Source organism: Charadrius vociferus, unplaced genomic scaffold (assembly GCF_000708025.1).
Source record: "Charadrius vociferus isolate BGI_N301 unplaced genomic scaffold, ASM70802v2 scaffold262, whole genome shotgun sequence".
NCBI lineage: Eukaryota > Metazoa > Chordata > Aves > Charadriiformes > Charadriidae > Charadrius > Charadrius vociferus.
In genome coordinates this window covers 3,072,068-3,093,911 of record NW_009647218.1, presented here as the reverse complement: position 1 = coordinate 3,093,911, position 21,844 = coordinate 3,072,068, and the positions used below count along the sequence as shown (strand labels likewise).

General features: G+C 40.3%; 1 protein-coding gene across 2 annotated transcripts in view; it reads left to right on the top strand.

The window, feature by feature from the left end:
- HDAC9 (histone deacetylase 9) overlaps positions 1-21,133 on the top strand; it is a 281,151-nt gene extending 260,018 nt beyond the window's left edge. For both annotated transcript variants that reach the window (XM_009879560.1, XM_009879561.1), the window contains 3 exons: positions 6,261-6,345; positions 11,477-11,630; positions 20,624-21,133. In XM_009879560.1, the coding sequence (XP_009877862.1) occupies positions 6,261-6,345; positions 11,477-11,630; positions 20,624-20,663 (279 nt within the window). In that variant the 3' untranslated portion in view covers positions 20,664-21,133. The remainder of the gene's footprint in view (positions 1-6,260; positions 6,346-11,476; positions 11,631-20,623) is intronic.
- Positions 21,134-21,844: the final 711 nt, after the last annotated feature.

Genomic DNA, 21,844 nt, shown 5'->3' with positions numbered 1-21,844 from the left:
ACAGAGGTGCCTAGTGCCTTTTTAGACATCTTAGGGTATCCAGGACATCAGCCCAGGAAGGGTAGATCTAACACAGAATTTAGAGGAAATCCACACCCTTTCTGAGTGGTAACTGGAGATCAGGCAAGACACCCTATAGTATCTGAAATGGCTCAATCTGGTTTGGTTGTGTGAATCCCTCCTTAAACGATGAGAAAACAAAAAGGGAAGTTATAGAGTTAAAGGTAAGGATAAACATTATAAAATTATTAATTAGAAAGTTTACATACAAAATTATTTTTTGAAAAAATGAAGATCTCAGGTTTTCTTGTCCATGTTTATGTGTACTAGCAGAAAATTTCCATGTCACTTTGAGAAAAACCCATTTGACCATTTGCAGAGCTAATTAGGAGCACTGTAGGTTATCTTCTTGGAAGGAAATCTTTCTAAGAGGTGAGAAGAGATTAAGCAGCTGGATTCCCTTGAAATCCAAAATGAAAACATGGAAATCCTTCTGGAAGGTAAAAAAGCAGGATGCTTTAAAAAAAAAGCAGTTGCTTTAAAATATCCCTGAATTTTGTCACCATGATTTGAGAACTTGTCCATTAAAAGAGCATCTGTCAAAACAAAGGAAATGACGGATTCTGATATTGAGAAAAGAGACATTGCTTTTAAATCTAAGGATTTCTGAGATGATGATATACTCTTGTGCTTAAAATTCAATTCTCTCGTTGACTCTTTAAATGATTCTACAGTTTTTCACAGATTGGTTGCACAGTTTCAAATACTTGTTTTTAAAGCATATATAGATATATATAGTACTTCAATTAAGAAAACCATTAAATATTAAGATTTGTATGCTATTCCAAGAAGTGTGTGAAAACTGGGTTGAATATGGAGATGTTTCCCCAAAGTCTTTGTCATGGAGAAAGAAGATTCCACATTATTTTGTCCATCCTAGCTTCAGCGCTATAAAGACCTCTGCTATGCCTTTTGGTGCCAGGTGGTGATGAGTAAGGATGCTCTGTACATGCAAGGATAGGTTCTGTTTTCTTTCTTCCATGTTACTTTTGAAGAGGCACTTCTTGGATTTAAAAAGTTGTCAGGAATATGCCTTCCTTGAGTTCAGCATCCTAAATCCTACAGCTTATTTCCAACATAACTGCGTTCAGTTGGGGGTTCTTCTGCAGCCAGAGAGAAGGAGGAAGAATTCCTTCAAGCACAAAACTCTTTGAGTCAAAACCTAAGGATTTAGTTCTTCTTTCATCCCATCCCTTTTCAAGCAGGCAGGTGGAGTATTGCCATGGGACATAGAAGTCTAACATTACGGTCCCTCTGATCTGTCTACAGGTTTGGGCAGTGTCTCTTAGCTCTACGTGGTACAGCAGTTTGCCGTGATCTATAACAAGTGATAATTAGTCACAGACGGGGTCATGCTCTTCTTTGCATGGAGGAAGCAGAGAAGCGCAGTCTGCAGTGTGCTCTGCCCAGCGGGACCCTGCAACAAAGGCACACAACGGATGCATGTCTGCTCTCATTGACTGTGTCGGCCAAGGCTGAATTTGGCCCCAAGTGCAAAAATATTTCTAAGTAACTAAATTTAACATCTTCTAGTAAATATTCTTCTGGCTTGAATTTCAGTCTGAAGCCGAATTTGACAAAACATTGTGATTGGTTGGCTCCCAAGCATGCTTGAAGACTTACACCAGACAATTTTCTTGCAGAGTGTGAAGTATGTGCTTCTTTCTTGCAATCTGTTGAGCTGGCATTTAGGAGGGGATGGTAATTTAAGTGGAAAGCTCATACTCTGCAGCTTTGCTGCTGATGATGAGAAGTTGGCATTTTCTCCTTTGTGGAATTCGGTGTGAATCTGGGGCTGCTTGCCAGCTAGGCAGAGAGCTCTGCCAAGAGGGCCTGGACTGCATTAAAAAGGGGTTATTTGCCAGAACAGGTAAGCATTTCTCTCTCCAAACTGGAAATATTCATGGATGTGAATACGGCCTGACATCAATTTTGAATTGCATGGTAAACTTGGTCATAATCTCACGTCCTCGTTGTTAATCTGAGTCTAATACTAGAAAATAATTAACACTGAGTCTAAGCCACCTGTCAACTGCTGCCTGTGTAAATCTGGAGTCCAGAAAGTGGCCCAGAAATAGAGAATTAGATGGGGTAGGAAACTGGAGCAATGTATGTGCCAGAGGTCAGCATGGTGACGTCAAAGTCCCCAATGTGGGCAGTGCTAGTCAGGAAATGGTTTGGCCAAGAAAACAGAGAATATTCTGATTCCAAAGTTATGTATTTCCAAGGCATCCCTTGTGTTCCAGGGACTGGTAGGTCTTAATGACCCTTTGTGACTTTGAACCTATTGAAATCTTGCTTGTTTATGTATCGTGTTGTAACAGTGGATCACAAAAATACCTGCCTGAAGTGCTTATATATAAACAGAAAATGTACACTCTTTGAGTAGATTGCTAATACGAGAACACAGAGGACCTCTGAGATCTTTGAACTTGGTCCTCTGTAATTACAGGGAACCCTAAGAGCAACAAATCCCAGTCTTTCTGCTAATATGCTTCTTGCACAGTTTCCCTGAGAAAGGGAGGTTGTACCACTTCTTTCTGCAACCTAGGCATCCCTGAGGAGCTTGCTCGCCTTCTCACCTTCCTCTGCTTCTGTCAGGACTCTCCACACTCCTTACTTTATGCTTGCAATTGCCTCACTTTTCAGTTATCTCTAACTGCACTCTGCAACAATCTCTGAAGGTGATCTCGGTGCTTTCAGACATGACAGTGCTAAGGACAACACAGATATTGCTAGAATTTCTAGATTTTCCAGCTCAGTACAGACAGTTGTAGTTTTCAGATTCTGTCCACATTCCCAAGGATCATTTCAGATCACCTTCTGGGCACATGAAATTTCCATCGTTAATTCCTACTTCAAACATTTGTTGATATGCCTCTGGCAGACTTTGGCAGCCCAAGTAATTTTTGCCCATTTACATTGTTTTTGCTAGTTTGAAAATGATTAGTGGACACAGTCTCTACTTTCATCTGCTACTTTGGGCACAAAAGCCCAATTCAGACATATAGTATAAAAAGCTTTGAAAATGTGACCCTTTGTGTCTGGTCCAAACTGTCTCTCCAGAGGTTTGGTTATTTCTGCACTGACTTGAGCTGTTCTTCTCTGAAAGATTTCTTTCCTGACAGTGTATTTCCAGTGCTCTTTTCAGCTTCCTTTCTGTTAGCCTCTAGATTTAATAGACTTCATGATCTGAATGCCAATAAGTGTAGGAGGGAAGGCGATGGTGCCATATATGCCAGGTGTAGAGCAATTTCTTTTGTTCACTGTTGGGTCTAACTGCTGATATTTTCCAGGGACACCCCTATGTCTACACAGTTTTATCCAACCAGTGGAGAGCTGCCAACAGAAACCATTCTTTCAAATGCAGACAGTCTCATTTCAAAGTGTATAGAAATAGCTGCCATAACCCACTGGCTATATTTCTACAGTGCTTCTGTAACAGTACCGCATTTGGGCTGAACAGTGTATATGATGTAATGACCTTACTTCTGGAGCCTGATAAGGTTTCTCTCATATGGAAGAGGATCCAAGTTCTGCCTGGCTATCCCTAAGGGTGAGGAGGCAGAATAGCTTTGAAGCAGAAGCTGGGCTTGGGATACAACATGAAAGTTTTGTGGAAAAAAATGTTAAGGAAATGATCAAACATGACTATTGTATTCACATCACCTACAGATCTGTTAGCAGAGCTAACAGATGGAGTAATGATTGGAATATTGTTGGATGTTTGATGCTTTTTATTTTCTTTAATAATTCATCATCTTACCCTGATTTCTAAAAACACGTCTGCCATTTCTAAATATTCATCTGATATGTCTAATATTCAAATACAGCCTATTCGTTAAACAATTTATTTCTGTACTTAAAAATAAAGAGGTGCCATTGATATATTAGGAAAAATCAAGACTCCAGCAAAAATCCAGCTCTGAAGAAGGCAACAAAATATTCACCTTTTAATAGTAAATCTCTTCTAGCTATCTCTACATCAGTTCCTCCCAGCTTAGTAATTAGTACAAGAGGTCTGTGGAAAGAATCTCAAGGTACTCAAAGGGCAAAGCAAGACACAGCTATCACATCTTGCAGTCTGGCAATTCCATACCTTGTACTATTGTTCCTACTGTTACAGCCTGGACCTATATTGTCCTAATTCAGGGGAATGAATTGGTCATCAAAGCCTTAGGAATTAGGAAATTGTCAAAACAGAACCATAAGCTACTGTTTGCTTGCCCTTTTGTGCTCCTGCACCCAGTACTACCAAACGGAACTTCAGGATTTGGCCCTCTTCCTGGCCAAATGAAAGATTGCTTTAAACAGAAAATAACAAGTGATAAAAACAAGTGCTGTGTATCTACATAACCCAAGGTATGGATTATAAAGATTATTGTATGGATTGTTGTTCTAAAATCTGTGAAGCTTGGCCTGTTGGTGGGCATTTTCATAAATACGCAGTTTTCCCCCAGGTACCTGCAAGAGTTACCAAATAGAGCAACCAATGAATATTGTGAAGTAAATGTGGTTTAAGAATTGCAAATGTATCTGTAAATGTTATTTTTCTTGTAATTGGTGTCTTTCATTCTAATCCATGATAATCTTAGTCAGCAACAATCCTCCTTTGCAGTTTGGCCTCCTCGGTAACCAAGCAGAGCTGGGACCCAGTCAGGTCCTACCAGCACTTCTCTGCACACTTGCTCACTGCACAGAATGGAGTGATTTATGCTATTTGAAAACAAAACATAGTGCTATTGTTTCTAGTCACAAGGAAATCTTCCAGCTGCAATCCCATATGGGATTCTAAGGAAATAATGACATGAACAGCCCTATTCATTTTAGTTACCAAGGCTCCAAAAGACTGGTGATATTTGCAATGTCTTTATCACTGACAGGCGGTCACTGCTGATAGTAATGGTAGGATCCCAGAACTTCTGGGATTTGTAGCCGAGCTTGCTTAAAATAGCACCACTAAGGGAGTATCTACACTGCAGTTACTTCCCACTTTGTATACTTGGATCAAAGCTGATTTTATCTAGTTGGTGGGTAGCAATGCTGCGGTAGCAAGCTGGAGGACAATATATGATGGCTACTGAACTATTAACTTCACAGAGGAAGCTCCTTGGGTGGGCTTCACTTGACCTAGTTTAAAGTAGACCCAGGCATGCTTAAGAAAGGAGTTTTGTCTGCAGCGCAGATGTCTCCTGTCAACGGTGGTCGAATTTCCTTAGCTTTAGAGAAGAGGGATTGGTATTGATACCACTCTTCCTTGCCTACCTTGAGAGAGTTGCTACTCCTGGCTCCGCAGGAAGCACGCCTCCATGCCCAGCATCAGCAGTCTACATGGGGAAACAGAAAAACTGACCGCTCTCTAAGCAGAGTTCAAGGAGACTTTAATTATTACAGTACAAGAAGAGGCGTTTGGCCCAAACAATGTGTCACTCTTTATCTAGGAGAAAATGTAGGGAAGGTGGACAAAAAAAGCATATCTAGATGAATTTCAAAATACAGTTTGCTTGGTATAGCTATCCATTGCAGGGCAAAAAGAACCGTGCAGTAACTGAACGCTTCCTTCTGCTAATTTACTATGATGCAGCCCTACTCAAAGAATATACAATTAAAACTGGCTTATTAAAATGCAGCTGACTCTATAAAAAACTTACTTCGAGAACTCACTGCTGATCTGCATAACCATTTTTTATCTATGTCTTTATTTGAAATTAATGCAAAGCTAGTAAAAGCAGCTGTGCTTTATGGTTTTCCCCTATAAATCTTAAAATGTGTAAGATGGTTAGATGTAATAACACCAGGAAAATAAAGATAATAGAGTGCACACTTCGGTTCCAGTGTGGCTTCTGCAAGGTTTTGTTTGGAGTGCCCAGCTGCATATACAGACGCAGTGGAATTTGGTTTGTGAGGAACCTACAAAAATTACACAAATAACTAGCATTTTTTTAATGAATAATACACAGACATGCACCTGCTTCAGAGACTCCATAGATTAGTCTTGCAGCCAATAGAAAAGCCCCTTGGAATTCAATTACATGGCTGGAAAACAGAAAACAAAATCATGGCTATACTGTTAGAACTGATACCAGCAAAATGTTAACCAGTTCTTGGGCTGAGCTTTTCCTGAGGCTTAGATTGTTTCAGTTTGTTTTACTTCCCTGTGGCTTATTGAAAATTTATATTATTCTATTCTATTCTTGCAGCTGGAGCCTCTCCCAGAAGATATTGTGCACCAAATCCCCAATATGAATGCAATAGCTTCTTTAAAAAAGACCACTGAAATTCAAAGTATGTTTCCAAGTTTGGGTTGGTGGGTTGCTGGGTTTGGGGCATTTTTTATTATTAATTAATGTCATAGACATTAAACTCTTTTTTCAGAGAAAAGAGTGGGCAAATATTTTATGTATAAATCAACATGCTGTGTCTAGTGTATGCATGCACACATATATGTGCTTTTATTTTTGTTTCCTTGACATATTTTTGTTTCTGCTATGTACTTAGCCCTGAAAAACTAACTCGTTGAAATTATTTAGAGCTTTCTGAGTCCTGAATATTCCCAAATCTTTCCATTCCAGAACAGCTTGCATGAAATAGATGTTTGTCAGTGAGGGACAGGAGCAGACAGGTAAATTAGAGCTCTAACAAATAGTTTCTTCAGATTCTGTTTGTGCAGTCCTTTACAAGTTACTCACTTTGAGATGTATAGGAGCTTGAGATAAAGTTAAAAAGCTCAAAAACAGGCACTGATTTGTGGAACAATGCTAACAAATACATTATTTTATTCTGTTTCTGGTGCTTGATTGGTTTACTTGTGTGCCCTGACCCCAACCTTTTACTACATAGATGGTTTGGGGCATTTGTCTGGTCTCATTGAAAGATTTTGTTTTAGCCATCAGTTGCCTTAATCCAACTGAGCAGTCTTCCCTTAAATTCTCCAATCTTCTGCTCTCTGCCATTTTACCAAAACAGTGGGAGCTTGCTGACTTCTACTGCTCACTGGCTCCTTAACAATAACAAATGGATAACAAATGTTTTGCTTCATGTTAGATGAATCACAAATAATTGGGATTCATCTGCATAAAATAAATGCAGTTTTTAAAAGGGACACCATGCATTATGTATTGATTATACAGTAATTATCTATCTGATTTTAGTTGTAAAATGACAATTAAAATTCATTGTAGGTATATAATTCATCCTTCGTATCCAGTAGTCACCCAGATATGCAAATACTCTAAGTAAATCAGCTGTATATGATAAATTCCAGTAAGTCATTTTGGCTGGGTGGTGTGTCCTAGGGTAGCTCATGCATTAGTATCTTCCTAAAGATTCCCTGTTACTGATCTGGAAGGAATCAACAAGTTAAGGAAATTCATGTACTATGCAAGACAGAGCAGATTTTCAAATGATAAGGACAGAAAGCTGCACACAGGGCACAGACATGAAGAAAGAATATGCAATTCTGTTTGAAATAAGACACGTATTTAATGAAAATGGATCTGAAACAAAAAAAGGGTGATTTGAGAAAAGAAAAATAGTTAATACTGGCTCCAGAAAGGCATCGTGTCTTACTAGGAATATGGCACAAATGATGGCAGTTCAGAAAGAATGACTGGACTTAAGAACAAATATATAGCATGTGTCTAAAAACATAGTTCAGAGCTCTGCAGGGTGGCTTAACTTTGCTTGTTCAGAACAAGCTTAGGTTTGAGCTGAGCTCGTACAGTCACAGCAGTCCAGTGGGCTGTTCTTCTCAACCCCGAGTTGGGCTGCTCAGGGTCTGGAGTTATACACAATATTTTGTCTTTTCTTGCAGCTATTACCTGAAAGGTTATACATACATCATTATATCTGGAGAGAGACCAAGTATTGGAGAGGAACGTGCTTGGGTGATGGAAAGGAGGGTTGAGGAAGTTTAGAGCAGCTTTACGGAGGATGCATATTTAGGTGGAGTTAAGTGAAGCAAGTACATGTTGAATATCATAGGGAGTTACGCAGGCTGACAAGCATTGGGCTGTGGGGTAGCACCTCGAGAGATACTGAGAAAGCCTGATTTGTTTGGATGACTGCTTGCATGTATATTGAGTCTGTATTTCTGTGATACAACTTTGATAATGAATATTAGCAATATTTTAGACAAAAAAGTCCCTCCTCTGTGTTTGCTGCAAAATATTGAAGATACAATACTTACTTAGACAATGAGAGGAAACAACTTTTTTCTAACTAGAATGGAATTTGTATAAATGTTTTGTTTGTAACAGTGATCCAAAGCTCCTTTGGAAATGTAATACATTTGGAAATAGTAGTTCCCACACCCATGTAATATGCTATTTCTAAACAATCCTGTTCACTAGCTTGAATACCGCCCCCAAACTGTTTTTTTCAACCAAGCCATGGTACGGCATGTCCAAATCTATCTGTGAAAGGCAATTACAAATGCCTGTAACAGTGACAGAAACATTCATTTTTATTATTTCCTGGTAATAATCAGTGCTCCCACAAATCTTTGAGGGAGACTTAAGCACATTTTCATGCTGAAAGCCAAAGCATACCTAGAAGACTGATTTGGTTTCATTGTTTGCTCTTGCAAGCCGTGATTGCTCTTCAAGTTTTGTATGAATGAAACCAGCAGTATGCTTCATTCTTTCCCCTGAGCTCCACCAATTTCTCAATGAATGTAACAGGACCGGTAGAATTTCACATTCCAGTAGAGCACAGTAGAAATGGCATTTTCAGAGATTTGAGCAGTCTGAGGCAGATGCTTTTTGGGCTCATTTGATTGTCAATCCACAGTATACCTAGGGTTTCTAACAAAGCTCCTTGCAATTCCTCTCCATTCCACAAGACTTTGCCTGCAAATCTTTTGGTTGAGCACGCATGCAAGCCCTGTATGTTCTGTGCACAACATATAAATGTTGCTCTCTATAAAAGGAAGCTTGCAAAGCTCTTCTGCTTACCACAGGTGTTCGTAAGGTACGGCTTTCTGGTCTTAACAAAAAAACTACCATTGTTTTTTCACAAGCATCAGAAAGCCCTCTTTGCCTGAGGTACCCGCTGCTACCTGGATGCTGTTCCTAATTGGCACTACTTGAAAATTTCCTCCCACAAACCGCAAACTCCGTGCCACGTACTCCGCTTCTCCAAGACCCTCCACTGCAGCATGGGTGCTGCCACCTGCTCCCCGGCCTGACTCCGCTCTTCCTTTTCATCACTGAAGCCCCTCTCGTAACAGAATTCTCGATACAGGGAAACAAGGAAAATCACGGAACGCTTGGGAGCGAAGGGCAGTTAAATGGGCACAGAGAGCCCACTAATATGCTTGAATTGGCCCTGAGTTTTAGTGTTACAAGAAAGTCAGGATTCAGGGGGCAGCTGGTGTGCAAGCCTGTGTGTGAATGGACGAATGCGATGTAGCAATCCTCACTGATGCTGTTTTATTGTTGCTGCAGGAGAGCAACACAGTGGTAGCTGGTTACTAATATTTTATTTTATGAATAAGAGCCCTTGAAAACTCCAGCAGTGAACATGGGTTCATTTCTTTTATAGGCAAAAGGGGGTATTATTCCCATGCCAACAGATTTGATTTTCTTGCACATCTGTTTCTGCAACAAAAACCCCACCCATTCTGCGAACATTTAGCTCATAAATTATAGGGTTTGAATTGGGTGTATATTGCAAAGACTGACTTTTGCACATATGATCTGTGAGAACATTGTGGAATGCTCATATAACTTTTTCGTTTGTTTTTAGTGTATTTTTTAATGAATAGAGAATATGGTCTCTGCACACAGTAATAATAGAGAATATTTTTGTCTTGTTTTTATAAAATTTGCCAGGCTCCAATCATTGAGCCTACTGTTATGTACATAACTTTTTAGCTGTGTCTTTCATGCTTTTGGAGCAAAGCCAACCTCCTAACACTTAATCTCAACTTTGTAGGATACTTAATACACTTTACATTTTATCCCCAGAAGGTCCCCGTTATTTAAAGATTCTGCTAACTACTCAAACGTGCACACTGTTAGAGTTCAAAGAAACACACTGGCCATGCTCGCTGGTTGTTCTTGCAGATTGACTTGGCCTTTCATCTTGCAATGCTTTTTTTGAATAAAGACATTTTCAGGCTTTATTGACAGCTGCTTTCTCACTGGAGGGAAAAGTTCATCTTTCGAAGAGCCTGAAACTGTGTTGAGAGCTGTGTTACCAAAGAGGGAGTTTTCAGCAGCCTTTGTGCAGCACAGGCAGCACCACTGCTGGCCTGGCCTCCCAGCTGTCAAAGCCCCCAGCTACCCTCTGGATAAGCACCTCGACTCAGCCCGCTGCCCAGCTGCCAAAATCCTCCTTTTAGCCCTCGGAAAAGTCCTCTACTTGATCCCCTCTCTTTCACAGCTGTTGAAACCCTCCGTCTAATTCCCAGATAAGTACCCCGACCCAACCTCTGCAGCAGCTGCTGGAAGCTTCTTGCTGAACACTGGGTAAGCTCTGGTCCAGAGCTCCCAGCCTTCCCAAAGCTCCTAATTTCCAGGTGTCATCCACCTGGCAATTAGTGAGTGCCCAGTGGATTACTGGACTGTAAGAAATACATATGTAAATTCTTACTTGTTCAGCTGGTTACCACTAATCAACCTCTGTTTCTTAATAGCACTGCAGTAAGAGACCATTTTAAATGTTGACGATGAGTCACCTGCCATTATCGTTTGCACTGCTTGAGAAGCTTCTTACTGTCCCTTCTGTTGCAGGCAGAAAGCTGCGAATATTCATGCTTTTAATCCACTGCTGTGTTTTTACACGGCAAACCAGAAAGCTCCATTCCTTATGATATCTGGCGGCTTTCCAGCAACAGCCAGTTCATATATGAAAGTTTTAAATAAATTATTGTTCTAGTATACGCCCTGAGGTTGGAGGAGAAAGAACATCCAGGACTAACAAACCTGATTGTTCTGGCAACATCACTTCAGTCTGAGCTGGCATTTCTGACTTTTTTCCTTTTCAAGACAGTGCTGTGTGAGCACTTTGTACAACTCTGCTCATTTTTCTAGCCCTATTTGCTGTATATGCATCAACTGTCTGCCATATCAGAGCTTCTAGGTATTAACCCTGCCCTGAACTCCCTTCACCTTGCGTAGATAAAGCCAATAGCCTGTCTGACAGTATGCGTTCATTAGTCTGTGTGTTACTCCTCCAGTTTATTACCTTCTGGGGAAGGGTGTGACACAGCCCTTGGAATGAAAGCACTTTCCAACTTGGCATTCTTAGGTTCAGAAATATACCTCTTCACTGCAGTCTGAAATTTCAACTGTGCTGCTTACACCGCACTGATTTTAAATTATAATCACTCAGTGTTGAACTAAGTGATTACTATGCTTGTACCACCATGCTAGCTAAAATTCCCATAAATTATTATGTGTGTTTTCCTTAGGCAAGTACTGGAAGTCAGTGGAGCCATACTCGGTGCCAGTGGATTGTGCTCTGGCCGAGTCTCAGAAACGAGAGAGGGAGGAGACAGAAACGGTATCTGCTATGGCCTCTCTTTCAGTGGACGTCGAGCAGTGTGTCCCTCAAGAAGGCAGCAGGTAAGCATACGCAATTATTGCAGAGAACAAGGCCTGCACTCCAGTCAAGTGAGATGAAGAAGACAGCAAGACTAAGGGTTGTTTCAAAATTATCTGCTAATTGAGGTACTTGGAATTCAGTTTTCTCACTTGGCCACTGGAAGCAGAGGTATTCTATGCTAGCAGGTATTTTTTTGGCAAGTGTAATTCTTTACTAAGGTACATGATTAGTACAAGAACCTCATTTTCTCCCCATGTCTAATGGTCTCTACTGCAGTATTTCTTCAAGGAGTCATTAGGAATCAGAAAAGCCACTTCAGAAGTTCTTGGAGTTTCCCATTTACTCATTTTAAGGACAAACTTTCCCGGCCTTCTCCAACAGAGGAAGACCCAAAATGCAGCGGAACCTTTCGGTTTCCATGAGAGAAAACAGGGGAGGGAGGAGAAAAGGAGAAAAAGGCCTTATAAGGAGACTCAAGAGCTCCCTGCGGGCTGTGGAGCAGAGCTGTGTAACAACAGGAGAGAAAGGAGGGAGCTGTGGGTAGGCAGAGCGATTGTGGGAGTGAAGCCAGGAGGATCCACGGCTCCTACGTCGTGACAGCTACTTGTTTGATTTGGTTCTTGCCTCCTACGCTGGCTCTTTTCATCAGAACCGAGCTGATAGGCATCTGGGGGAATAGTGTGATGCTAAAAGCTAAGGATGCGTTTGGGAGTGAACGTCCCTCATGACAGTGGGAGCGCTCATCTGCCAATGAGTTAACAGATGTGGCTCAAAAGGACACACAGGGAGCAGAGCTAGATAGTAAAGTTCGCAGGATTTACATAATTACCTTCCCAATTGTAATTATATTTTAATATGTTATGGCTATTGTTGTGCTAATTTTATTGCAAACAAATCCATAAAAGCTTAGGGAAGAATCCATGACGAACAGGGGACATATTTTAGATTTGTGAGAGTGCTAATCAGTGCTCAGCTAACGAATAATGTAAGGTTTGCCATATGAATTTGTGACAGTTATGAGACACTTCTGCTAGCCGGGGACAGAAAGGTGCCTGCTCACGTATGCATTGCTCTGAAATATAAAGAAATTTAGTTAAAGTGTTGGAACTAATACACTCAAACAAAGCTAAATTTTAAATTGTCTGGAAAAGGGTGTGGTTAATTTTGTGTAGTTTTATATTGCTCAGAATAAGCAAGAATTCTATTTGTTATGCTCCTCCACTCACTTAAAACTATAGCCATTGAGAGCAACAGCTGATCCTACATGACTCAAACAAAATAACCCTGTGACTAACACTGCACTTAATTATTGTATTTATTACCTACCTACTGATAACCTGTGACAGTTTCCACCCATTCTGAAAACAGAATTTCAGAGCTGAGCTGAGAGAAATGGAAAAAAACGGATGTGTGGAAATGTACACAAGTGGAATTCATGTGGCTGCCAGATTCATTACACTTCATCAGTTCTGGACTCTTATAGGGACGAATCCGTCATGATGAATTGTTCTGTGGAAAAATGGCTTCGTTTGAAATATCTTCTGTGGTGCTGTAGAGATTTTTCGGCAGCACGAAAAAAAACCCCTATGCACGCATGCATTCCTTATTCTGTTTCCACATTCGTAACCCACAAAGAAGTCACCCAAAACCAGATTGCCATCAGAGAGTGACGAGACAACATTAGTGCTGTCCCACTGGCCAAAGTTAATAGTTAAGTTTTCTGAGGCTTTGGGACATCATTCTCTTTGTGTTCTTCATGCTGAATGTAAAGGGGAATATGGAATCAAAAATGGTGACCCTGAAGGTTTGATTTTGAGGGTTCTCTGAGCTGTGGGGAGACCTGAGAGAATCTGGCTGCACTTTGAGCATGAATGAAAGTCCAGCACAGAGTCATAAATCCAGGGACAGATTCGACATTGCATGCTCTGGTTTCATGCCAGGACGATTTCATTCATTTCCCGAAAACATGCCGTTCATTTCATAGACACATACCAACACAAACTGCAGTAATGTTGTGATGAGTCCAACTTTGCTTTTTCACATTTGTTATGTTTGTTGTAATTAAGGACCAAGTATGCAATGCTCCTTCTCCAGCCCCTTTCTATGGCAAATGTCAGCGCTGCCGAGGTGTGAGGAGATGTCTGGGCTCTCAAGTCCTCTTGATAAGGCCATTGTAGATGTGTCCCTCCTCCCCACATTGTAGATGGGGGCCACTTTCTGAAGACCTGTTGCAAGCCTTTCCATTGAGTGGTTGTTTGGGAAAGTTGGTTGTGAGAGGTAGGGCAGGACCAGAGCAGAAAGCGTCATGGCTGACAGGGCAGCACGAAGGGTTTGTTTGTTATGCCAGGAGCCAATTTACTTTCTCTTAATTCCCACCATGGTCAGCCAGGCTGATAATTCTAGCCTGCATCTCTAACCCTGTTTCACTGAATTGATGGTAGAGATCCTGTTGACTTCAGCTTTGGATGGTCAGGCCTCCAGATGAAGAGAGCAGCAGCAAGAGTCTCTTTGTGGGAAAATCTTGCCAGTTATGTTGGAGGATATATTGGTGTTTGGAGTGAGATGACTCACTTTAGATTCAGATTTTGGGTTAAGCAGCTCTTTTCCTGGCCAACTCATATCTGACTCATTTACCACTGATGAATAAAGGATAAAATGCTCCTGGCTAAGACCCATCTTAAGTATTTCTCTTTCTTTCTTCTCTCTTTCTTTCTTTTCTTCAAGTGACAGTGCTGATTATTTTTTTTATTTGATTTTCTCTGGCAGGCTAAATGAAGAAAACCGTGAAAAGCTGCTATGCTTTTGGTGTTTTATTTTACCAAAGCACAACTCTGCATTTTAAGATCCAATTGAAACTTGATTATAGACTTCAGAAGAGAACAGATATAGAAAAAAGAGCTTGTGGATAGGAAAGAAAACATGCATGATGGTAACACAGATTTAAATACAGATGCAATTAAAGAAACAGGCATGCCCTATAAAACATTTCTAACTACCATAACTTTTGTGTGTTGATGATTGCTTATTCCCTATGTGAGATGCAGATTTAGCTGATTAGAATTTTGCTTTGGCCAGACAGCTGTTTCAGAAATCTTGCTGTGAAAATATTCAGTACAGTGCTGTCCCTGATACATTGGAGCTTCTGTATGTTTCTTCTTAAAATGGAAAAATAAAAGGGTGTGGAGGGAGATCTCTTGCACTTACTATTTTTACAGCAAACAGTAAATCTTGAGAATGACATTTATCAGAATTTGACTTTATGGCCCACATTCAGCTGAGCATAGATTTTACTCAAATGGAAATAAAAACAAAGTGTGATTTTCTAGATATTACTCTTAGTGTTACAGAGCTACCGGTTGCAGTTTCAGTCACATTGCGTTATGTTACATGCATTATATTTTATATTAGAGTGGCTGGTTGGACCACGGGGTACAGCCAGCCACCATCTAGGGTCACTTGCTGTGTTTGTGTATCAACTCACAAAGCTTCACTTAGCATTTCACTATTTGGGTATCCACCTCAGGTGTGCTAAGTAACATGCACCTACCTGGCCGTGCCCCACAGGGTCTGCAATCACAGCCAGGCTCAGGAGGTGAAGAACATCTTCCCAGGTCAGGCTGCAGCCTTATGTTGCCCACCTTCCTCTTGTTCCCCGGTGGTGGGTATGTAAGGAAGAGGACCAGGAGCAGAGGAGTTTGAGAGCCACCCTTGCCCTGATGAGTCAGTAGACCTCAACAGCTGTACCTGACCCATTCTGTGTAAAAGTCTCCAGGATACCTACCCAGGCATAAACTTTTCAAAGCTCTTTTTGAACTAACTTACACCTTTGGTGCTCAGGTAGTGAATCCCACAGTCTCATGAGGCATTGCACTTATTTTTGTTTGCTCTAAACTTATTAGCTGATAAATTCGCTGGGACCCCCCCCCCCCCCCCTCCCCAGTTCTTGCATTTTGAGAAATAAAAGCAGCTCTTTCCCCACGCGTAGTCTCTGCCCCATTTCAGGTTTTAAAGGCTTCATCTGTCTCAAGGGTCTGTTTTGTTCCTGGTATGAAAATAATTTCTTACCTCTGATGATTCTTGCCCCTCTGTGCCTTTTGTAGTTTTCCCTGAGATGGAGGAAGAACTGCATGCAAGACGCTAGGTGTTAGGCACACTGTGGATTTACACACTAGCTTAATGTTGGGGATTTTTTCTTGTTTCTGTCGCTCTTTGCTCTTCTACCATTAACTCCAAGCTCTCGGTCGTAGCCATCACTGTGTATAAACAGTTAAAGCTGTCCTCCCCCGTTTTGTATGTTGTGTGTTAGTTTGTGTTTATTTACCTCTTTTCCACTCAGAAATGGTGTTATGGGCTTTAGAACTGACTAGTATCAGTAATTTGGCATCATCAACAAACATCTAAATCTACTGGTAGTCTGCCTAGTCTTTTTGAGATGCTCCAGAGAATCCCTCCATAGTGAAAATTCACCAATATTATTATGTTTTCTACTTTTGATGGATTGTTAATCTAAGAGAGGATCTTCTCTCATAACCTAGGTTCCTCAAAGTGTTTGGATAACCTTGCTAGAAGACTTTCTTTCCACAGGGATATCACTTCACCCCTTTTCTTTCATTTCCTTCAGAAACTGTTAATAGAGCTGTAAGGGTTGATTTCTCTGTAAGTGTTAAGCCATAACTCTTACCCAAATTCGTATTGCCTGAATGCTTACTAATTCTATCACTGATTATAACTGTTATCAATTTCCCCATACAGGCTTACTGTATCTCCTGTAGTTTCAAAAAGGGGAGTTGCATTTCTCACCTTCTCTACCTCTGGCGTGGATGCTGAGTTAAGCAATAGAATGTACTCAGTAATTATTTCTTTAGCAACATCATAATTGCATTCTCCTTGAACTCAGTGGCCAAATATCATCTGTTCTTAGTAATTTTGCAATGTTTAATATATCAGTTTGTTCTAGTGCTGATTCAGTTTAAGATAGTTCATCTGCAAATAATAAAATCTCCCTGACACTTCTCGAGTGAGCACAGATATAAATAGTTCATTTTGCATTTGCGGTCTACCTTCCTTGATGCTCCTTCTACGCTTTGATCATTTCTTCTGATGTTTTTGAAAGATCTTTTTATTATTAGTTTTTATGTCTTTAACATGTTATTCTTTAGACTCTCCTTTTGCCTGCCTCATTGAGGGTTTACATATAACTTGCCAGAGTTTATACTTCATTTAATTTGCCTTATTTGGACATTACTTCCTCTTTTGAGAGTATACGTGTAGTTACCTTATTCTGCCCTTAAACTATGATGGCTTTTGCTTTTAGTTCCTTTTTCTTTGATCCACAGAAAGTCCATCTTTACTAGGATACACATTTACTCAGGATCTCTTATATGATGTCTTTACACACCCTCCAAATCATCTCCATGGTATAGAAATCTACCTCTTTTTCCCCAGCTCTCTGCTACCAGAGGATCACTTTTCAATTACAATGATCTTCCCTGAGACAGCTGAGTTAAATTAGGAACAGATTATGGCATAAAACAGCCATCCCATGCCAGAAAATCTATCTTTTGTTCAGCAGTTTCTGTGACTTGGAAACATACCTTGAATTTTTATTTTTATGTGTGTGATGATGTAGCTATGAGGAATCTCTGTAATTCTAATTTAAAAAATAAGGTAAGAGAAACATTTACTTTTTTGGATAATGTACAGGATTTATCTGTATTCTTTAATATTAACTTTTTTAAGTGTAGATATGAACTATTTTAAATAATATTCTCATTAAACAATGTGATTCCTATTTATTCTCAACTGCCACAGAACAATACTTAAGATGTCACACATTTTGCCAGATTTTATCCATATGGTGGGATTTGTGTCTCATCTATTTCTTTTGTTTTAAGGTTTAAACAGAATCATTTTGTTTAGCGCTAACTGCAAAGAGTCTGCTTCATTCTGCCATAGTGTGAACTGCATATATAGAAAGTTATAGGTGAGCACTCGTTCCAGCACACCAAAATAAACAGAGCGAATGCAAGAGGGCTCTGCTCCTAGGAACCTGCAGTTTAAATGAGCCCCAGTGAAGCTTTAATGCAAAATCACAATTCTGGTTCTATGATCATTACAATCCCAATCGGTGTCTTTCTGGATCTGCTGACCACACAGAATCGGTCCGGATCAGACCCAGCCTCACAGCTGCACGAGTCAGAGCATACAATACAGGATGGGTTTTTTTGCCTGTTTTATGTTTTTATGCCAACTTCTTGTCAGCTGCAGGAAGACAGACTGAACTGATGTAACGAACAGTGACATAATTGAGGTAACATAAATTTGGCCTGTCAGACTTTGCCCCCTCAATTTTTTTTGAGAACTTTTGATTTTAGCAGAAAGGGGGATATATTAATTCACCGCTTAGTGTTATGTGCCTACAGTGTTTTTCTCTCTGTACCAAGGACCCTAAAACTTTACTGGCTCTCACACAAAACTCCAGCCTAAGCCATTATCCCATAAAAATATATGCTTTTAATGATAAGCCATTGGATAGATCCAGTGAATTCTCTGACACTAATAAAACGAAGATAAAGCATGCACATAAGTCTCAAAAGGGGACTGGAGAAGGCTGTGAGAGCAACCACGCTGAGAGACAGCAGCTGGATTCACCAGGGCACCCTAACCTCCACTTCATTTCCAAAAAGGGCCTTACATCTTGCACTTTCATATAAAAATTTCTGTTAGTGCTTAGGCTCTGGCTGATGGAGAATATTGGCGTTTTGTTGGAATATATTAGAATATAACACTCAAGGTTGGTCCTGGAACTCAGAAACACCCTCATCAGTGAAAAACTGCCCAGGACTTAAATCCTGAATAAGATCATCTCTCAGTTGTACTATGGGCATGAGAATGTCATTCCCAGAAGCCAAATACATGTGAACAGACTGCTGCACATACCGCTTCCCTCGTTCCTTATAAATAACCCAAACTCCCACTTTTGCTTCCAGAAGATTTCCAGAGCTCCACTCCTTCCTGCTCTGCCAATCTCTAATTGAAATCTATTGACAACTGTTTCTTCTCATTCATTCACTTACCCACAGCAGAATCCAAAAACTGAACTGTTACCTGCTTCCAAATTATTATCTTCCCAGACAGCCCCATAAGGTTCTGGATGTTTAACAAGGGCTTACTGCACTTTTTGCCTTATGCTAGAGGACATGAAGGTCTTTCAAAATTGGCTGGAAAAAGTGGAAGCATGTGGTCAGCACAACAGCAACATACAGCATCAGTATGAATTCTCTAGGTGGTGCATGATCCTTTATCACACCTGAGGACCTCAGCAGCGGGCTGGGCTCCATTCCACCCTGACTGCCACTGTGTGGTCTCTGCGGCAAGCCCGAACAATGCAAAGAGGGAAGAAACAAGAGAAGACAGTGATGATCTCGGTCATTTTTGAAAGAGGTCTTGCTAAACATTTTTATGCGTATCTTGATAAGATCTCCAGGCTTTTATTGCCTGTCAAAGGGGAGCGATGTCCTGCTGCATCTGCACATGGGCAGGGAAGTGCTCCCACCCCAGCACTGCCCCATCGAAACTGGTCCCTGCTGCAGCCTTCCCAGAAATCCTGCTTCACCTCGCTGCTCAGAAACGAGGGAGCTGCAGTGGTTACTGTACATAGGAAACATTCTCCACCGTGTGGTGAGGAACAAAAGATTTGAGATTTATGGATTAATAATCTTTTAGGGTCAATAACCCTTTGGAAAATGATTAGTCTGAAAAACATCTTCTTTTTCATATATCATTCCTCTGACATTTTTCGACATACTAGCTGTGATCATTCCAAATTATAAAGGAATAACCTGTATAAAATCATTTAAAGACACACTGCTGAATTTTTCATTGGGAAAGACTTTAATAAACTCCAGATTCATTTAAAATTCTCTGGCTTCCTTGCTGAATAAACTACCAAAGCCCATGCAAGCCCCCATTAATTACTTTTTTTTTCCATGGGATCTCATGAGTTTGTACTTTCTGAGGGATGTTTTACTAAAGCCAGTTGTTATACTGGCTTACAAGATTTAACTGGTAAATGTCTCATTTATTAATTTGCATTTACTTTTTGCTCTTCCCTCATTTCAAAATTGCTTGAAGTGACTATTTTTCAGGAGGTCTTAAGCTCATTCATCATATGGTATTCTGCCAGACTGAGGTGAAAAATGGTTTATCTCCAAATTCTTATGCCCTTCAACAGCGAGGTCTCACCGTGATCTCAGAAGCTTCCCATTTTATAATTGCCAGCATAATCAGATGCAGTAACTTGCCAGATACAAGGAATTATGACACTTTACGCCAGCTCAGCATATGTCCCCATTATTTTCTTATTGGTTGTTTTAAAGAGCTCATCTTGCCTAAACTGAATATGTCCCAGAGGCTTTCAAATAAAAGACATACGTGTAATCTGATTTGGTATTATTAATAGATACTTAATGATAGCGATCTGCTGATCGAGTTCAGAATTTGGTCTCAGAAGTTGCAGGCAGGCAGGCAATGCATTTGTGAAAGCACAGAATCAAAAATCAGGGAACTGAAGAAGAATTCCAGAAGAAACTCTGCTAACTACTCAGCTACTAGTTAACTATTTCACTTTAATGGTATGGGCCCGCTTGAAAAAATAAATGCATGTATTTTTAGTTGCAAAAGCTTGTAAAAGAAAAGTATCACAGCTATTTTTTTCCTGAAATTATTTGACTCTGTTGACACAAAGCATGTACATTTCTGGACAAAAAGTTATAAAATATTCTGACATATTTTAATATAAACAGGAACATTTTCAGTGATTGCTTGGATCCAAAATGTTTTTCCACTTGACATTTGTTTATACTTCCTAGGAAAGAACCTCTATTTATGGATAACTGAATAACACAAATAAACATCAGAGAGAGCTGAAAAATCAGCTTTGATTATGCATGAAAATCTACAATGTCATTGTGTACTCTTGTGCTGTATTCTGATTGCCTGTTTATTTTTACAGGGCTGCTGGCGAGCCCATGGAAGAAGAGCCAGCCTTGTGAAGTGCCAAGTCCTCCCTGATATTTCCTGTGGGTGACATCATTGTGTATCCCCCCAAAGCACCCTCAGACATGTCTTGTCTGCTGCTTGGGTGGCAGGGATCAGATGGAACATAAACACTGGGCACAAAACTCTGAATAGCAGCTTCACTTGTTCTTTGGATGGACTTGAAAGGGCCCTAAAGATTCCTTAAACGTAACCGCTACAATTCTAGAGTTACAGTAAAACGGGCTTGGGAGAAAGAGCCTAGGGCATGCTTTTTATATGCTGTTTGACCCACTCACCAACATAAATTGTGAAATAGAGTATTACAAAATTCTACATGATCGATTATAGATACGAGAATTGCAACAGCCAGCAAAATGCTCAGTAAACTCCATGAATCACTTTCTGACACTTTTTACTGGGTACTTTTTTTCATCCTGTGCTAAATTATTCATAGAATTTGTTTTCTTTTCTCTGTGTAATGAAAGAAAAAACCCACCTTTATTTTACGTGCCATTTTTAACCCCCTGTAATGAGTTCTTAGCTGAATAAGTGAAAGGTGTGTAAATTACGACGAGGGATTTTAGCTAAAGGGAAAGCACTTCTTATTGTACTATAAATCCCCCTAAGTACTGTGCTTGGTGGTGCTTTAATTTCTTTTCCCTTTTCCCAGCCATCCCTCCTTATTCCATGTAATCTTTTCTATCACAATTCTCTAAAACGAGCGATCTTCTGCCTTTAAAAAAAAAGTGCTGTACCCTCTGTAGTTGACAGTAGCTCTCACCATATGTGCAGCAGAGATCAAGTAGTCTCTGGAAAATGGATGGCTTTTCAAATGTGTTTTTAGTTTGTTCGGAAACGTTTCTGCGTCCTGACTCTAAGAGCAGCGATCTTCAGTAACTACGTGCAGCTCATTTGAAGCTCAGGTGTTTCTGTGGAGGTTGTGTTGGGGGTGTTTTTTACAGGTCGTCATGTGAATACGAACTGATTCTTTTATGTAGTCCTGCACCAAGAGAACTGACGTTGCTTAAGAAGCTTCAAAGGGTTTAGGCTTTATTTTAGATCCCCAAAGTGCAGCAAGATCTCCCTGCAACGTGACTTTAGCTGTTTAATTCCATGTTTGAGAACGTAACATAGAGTTGTGCCTTTAGCTGATAATGAACGCTTAAACTGTTACACGTGTTGCCTTACCGTCAGG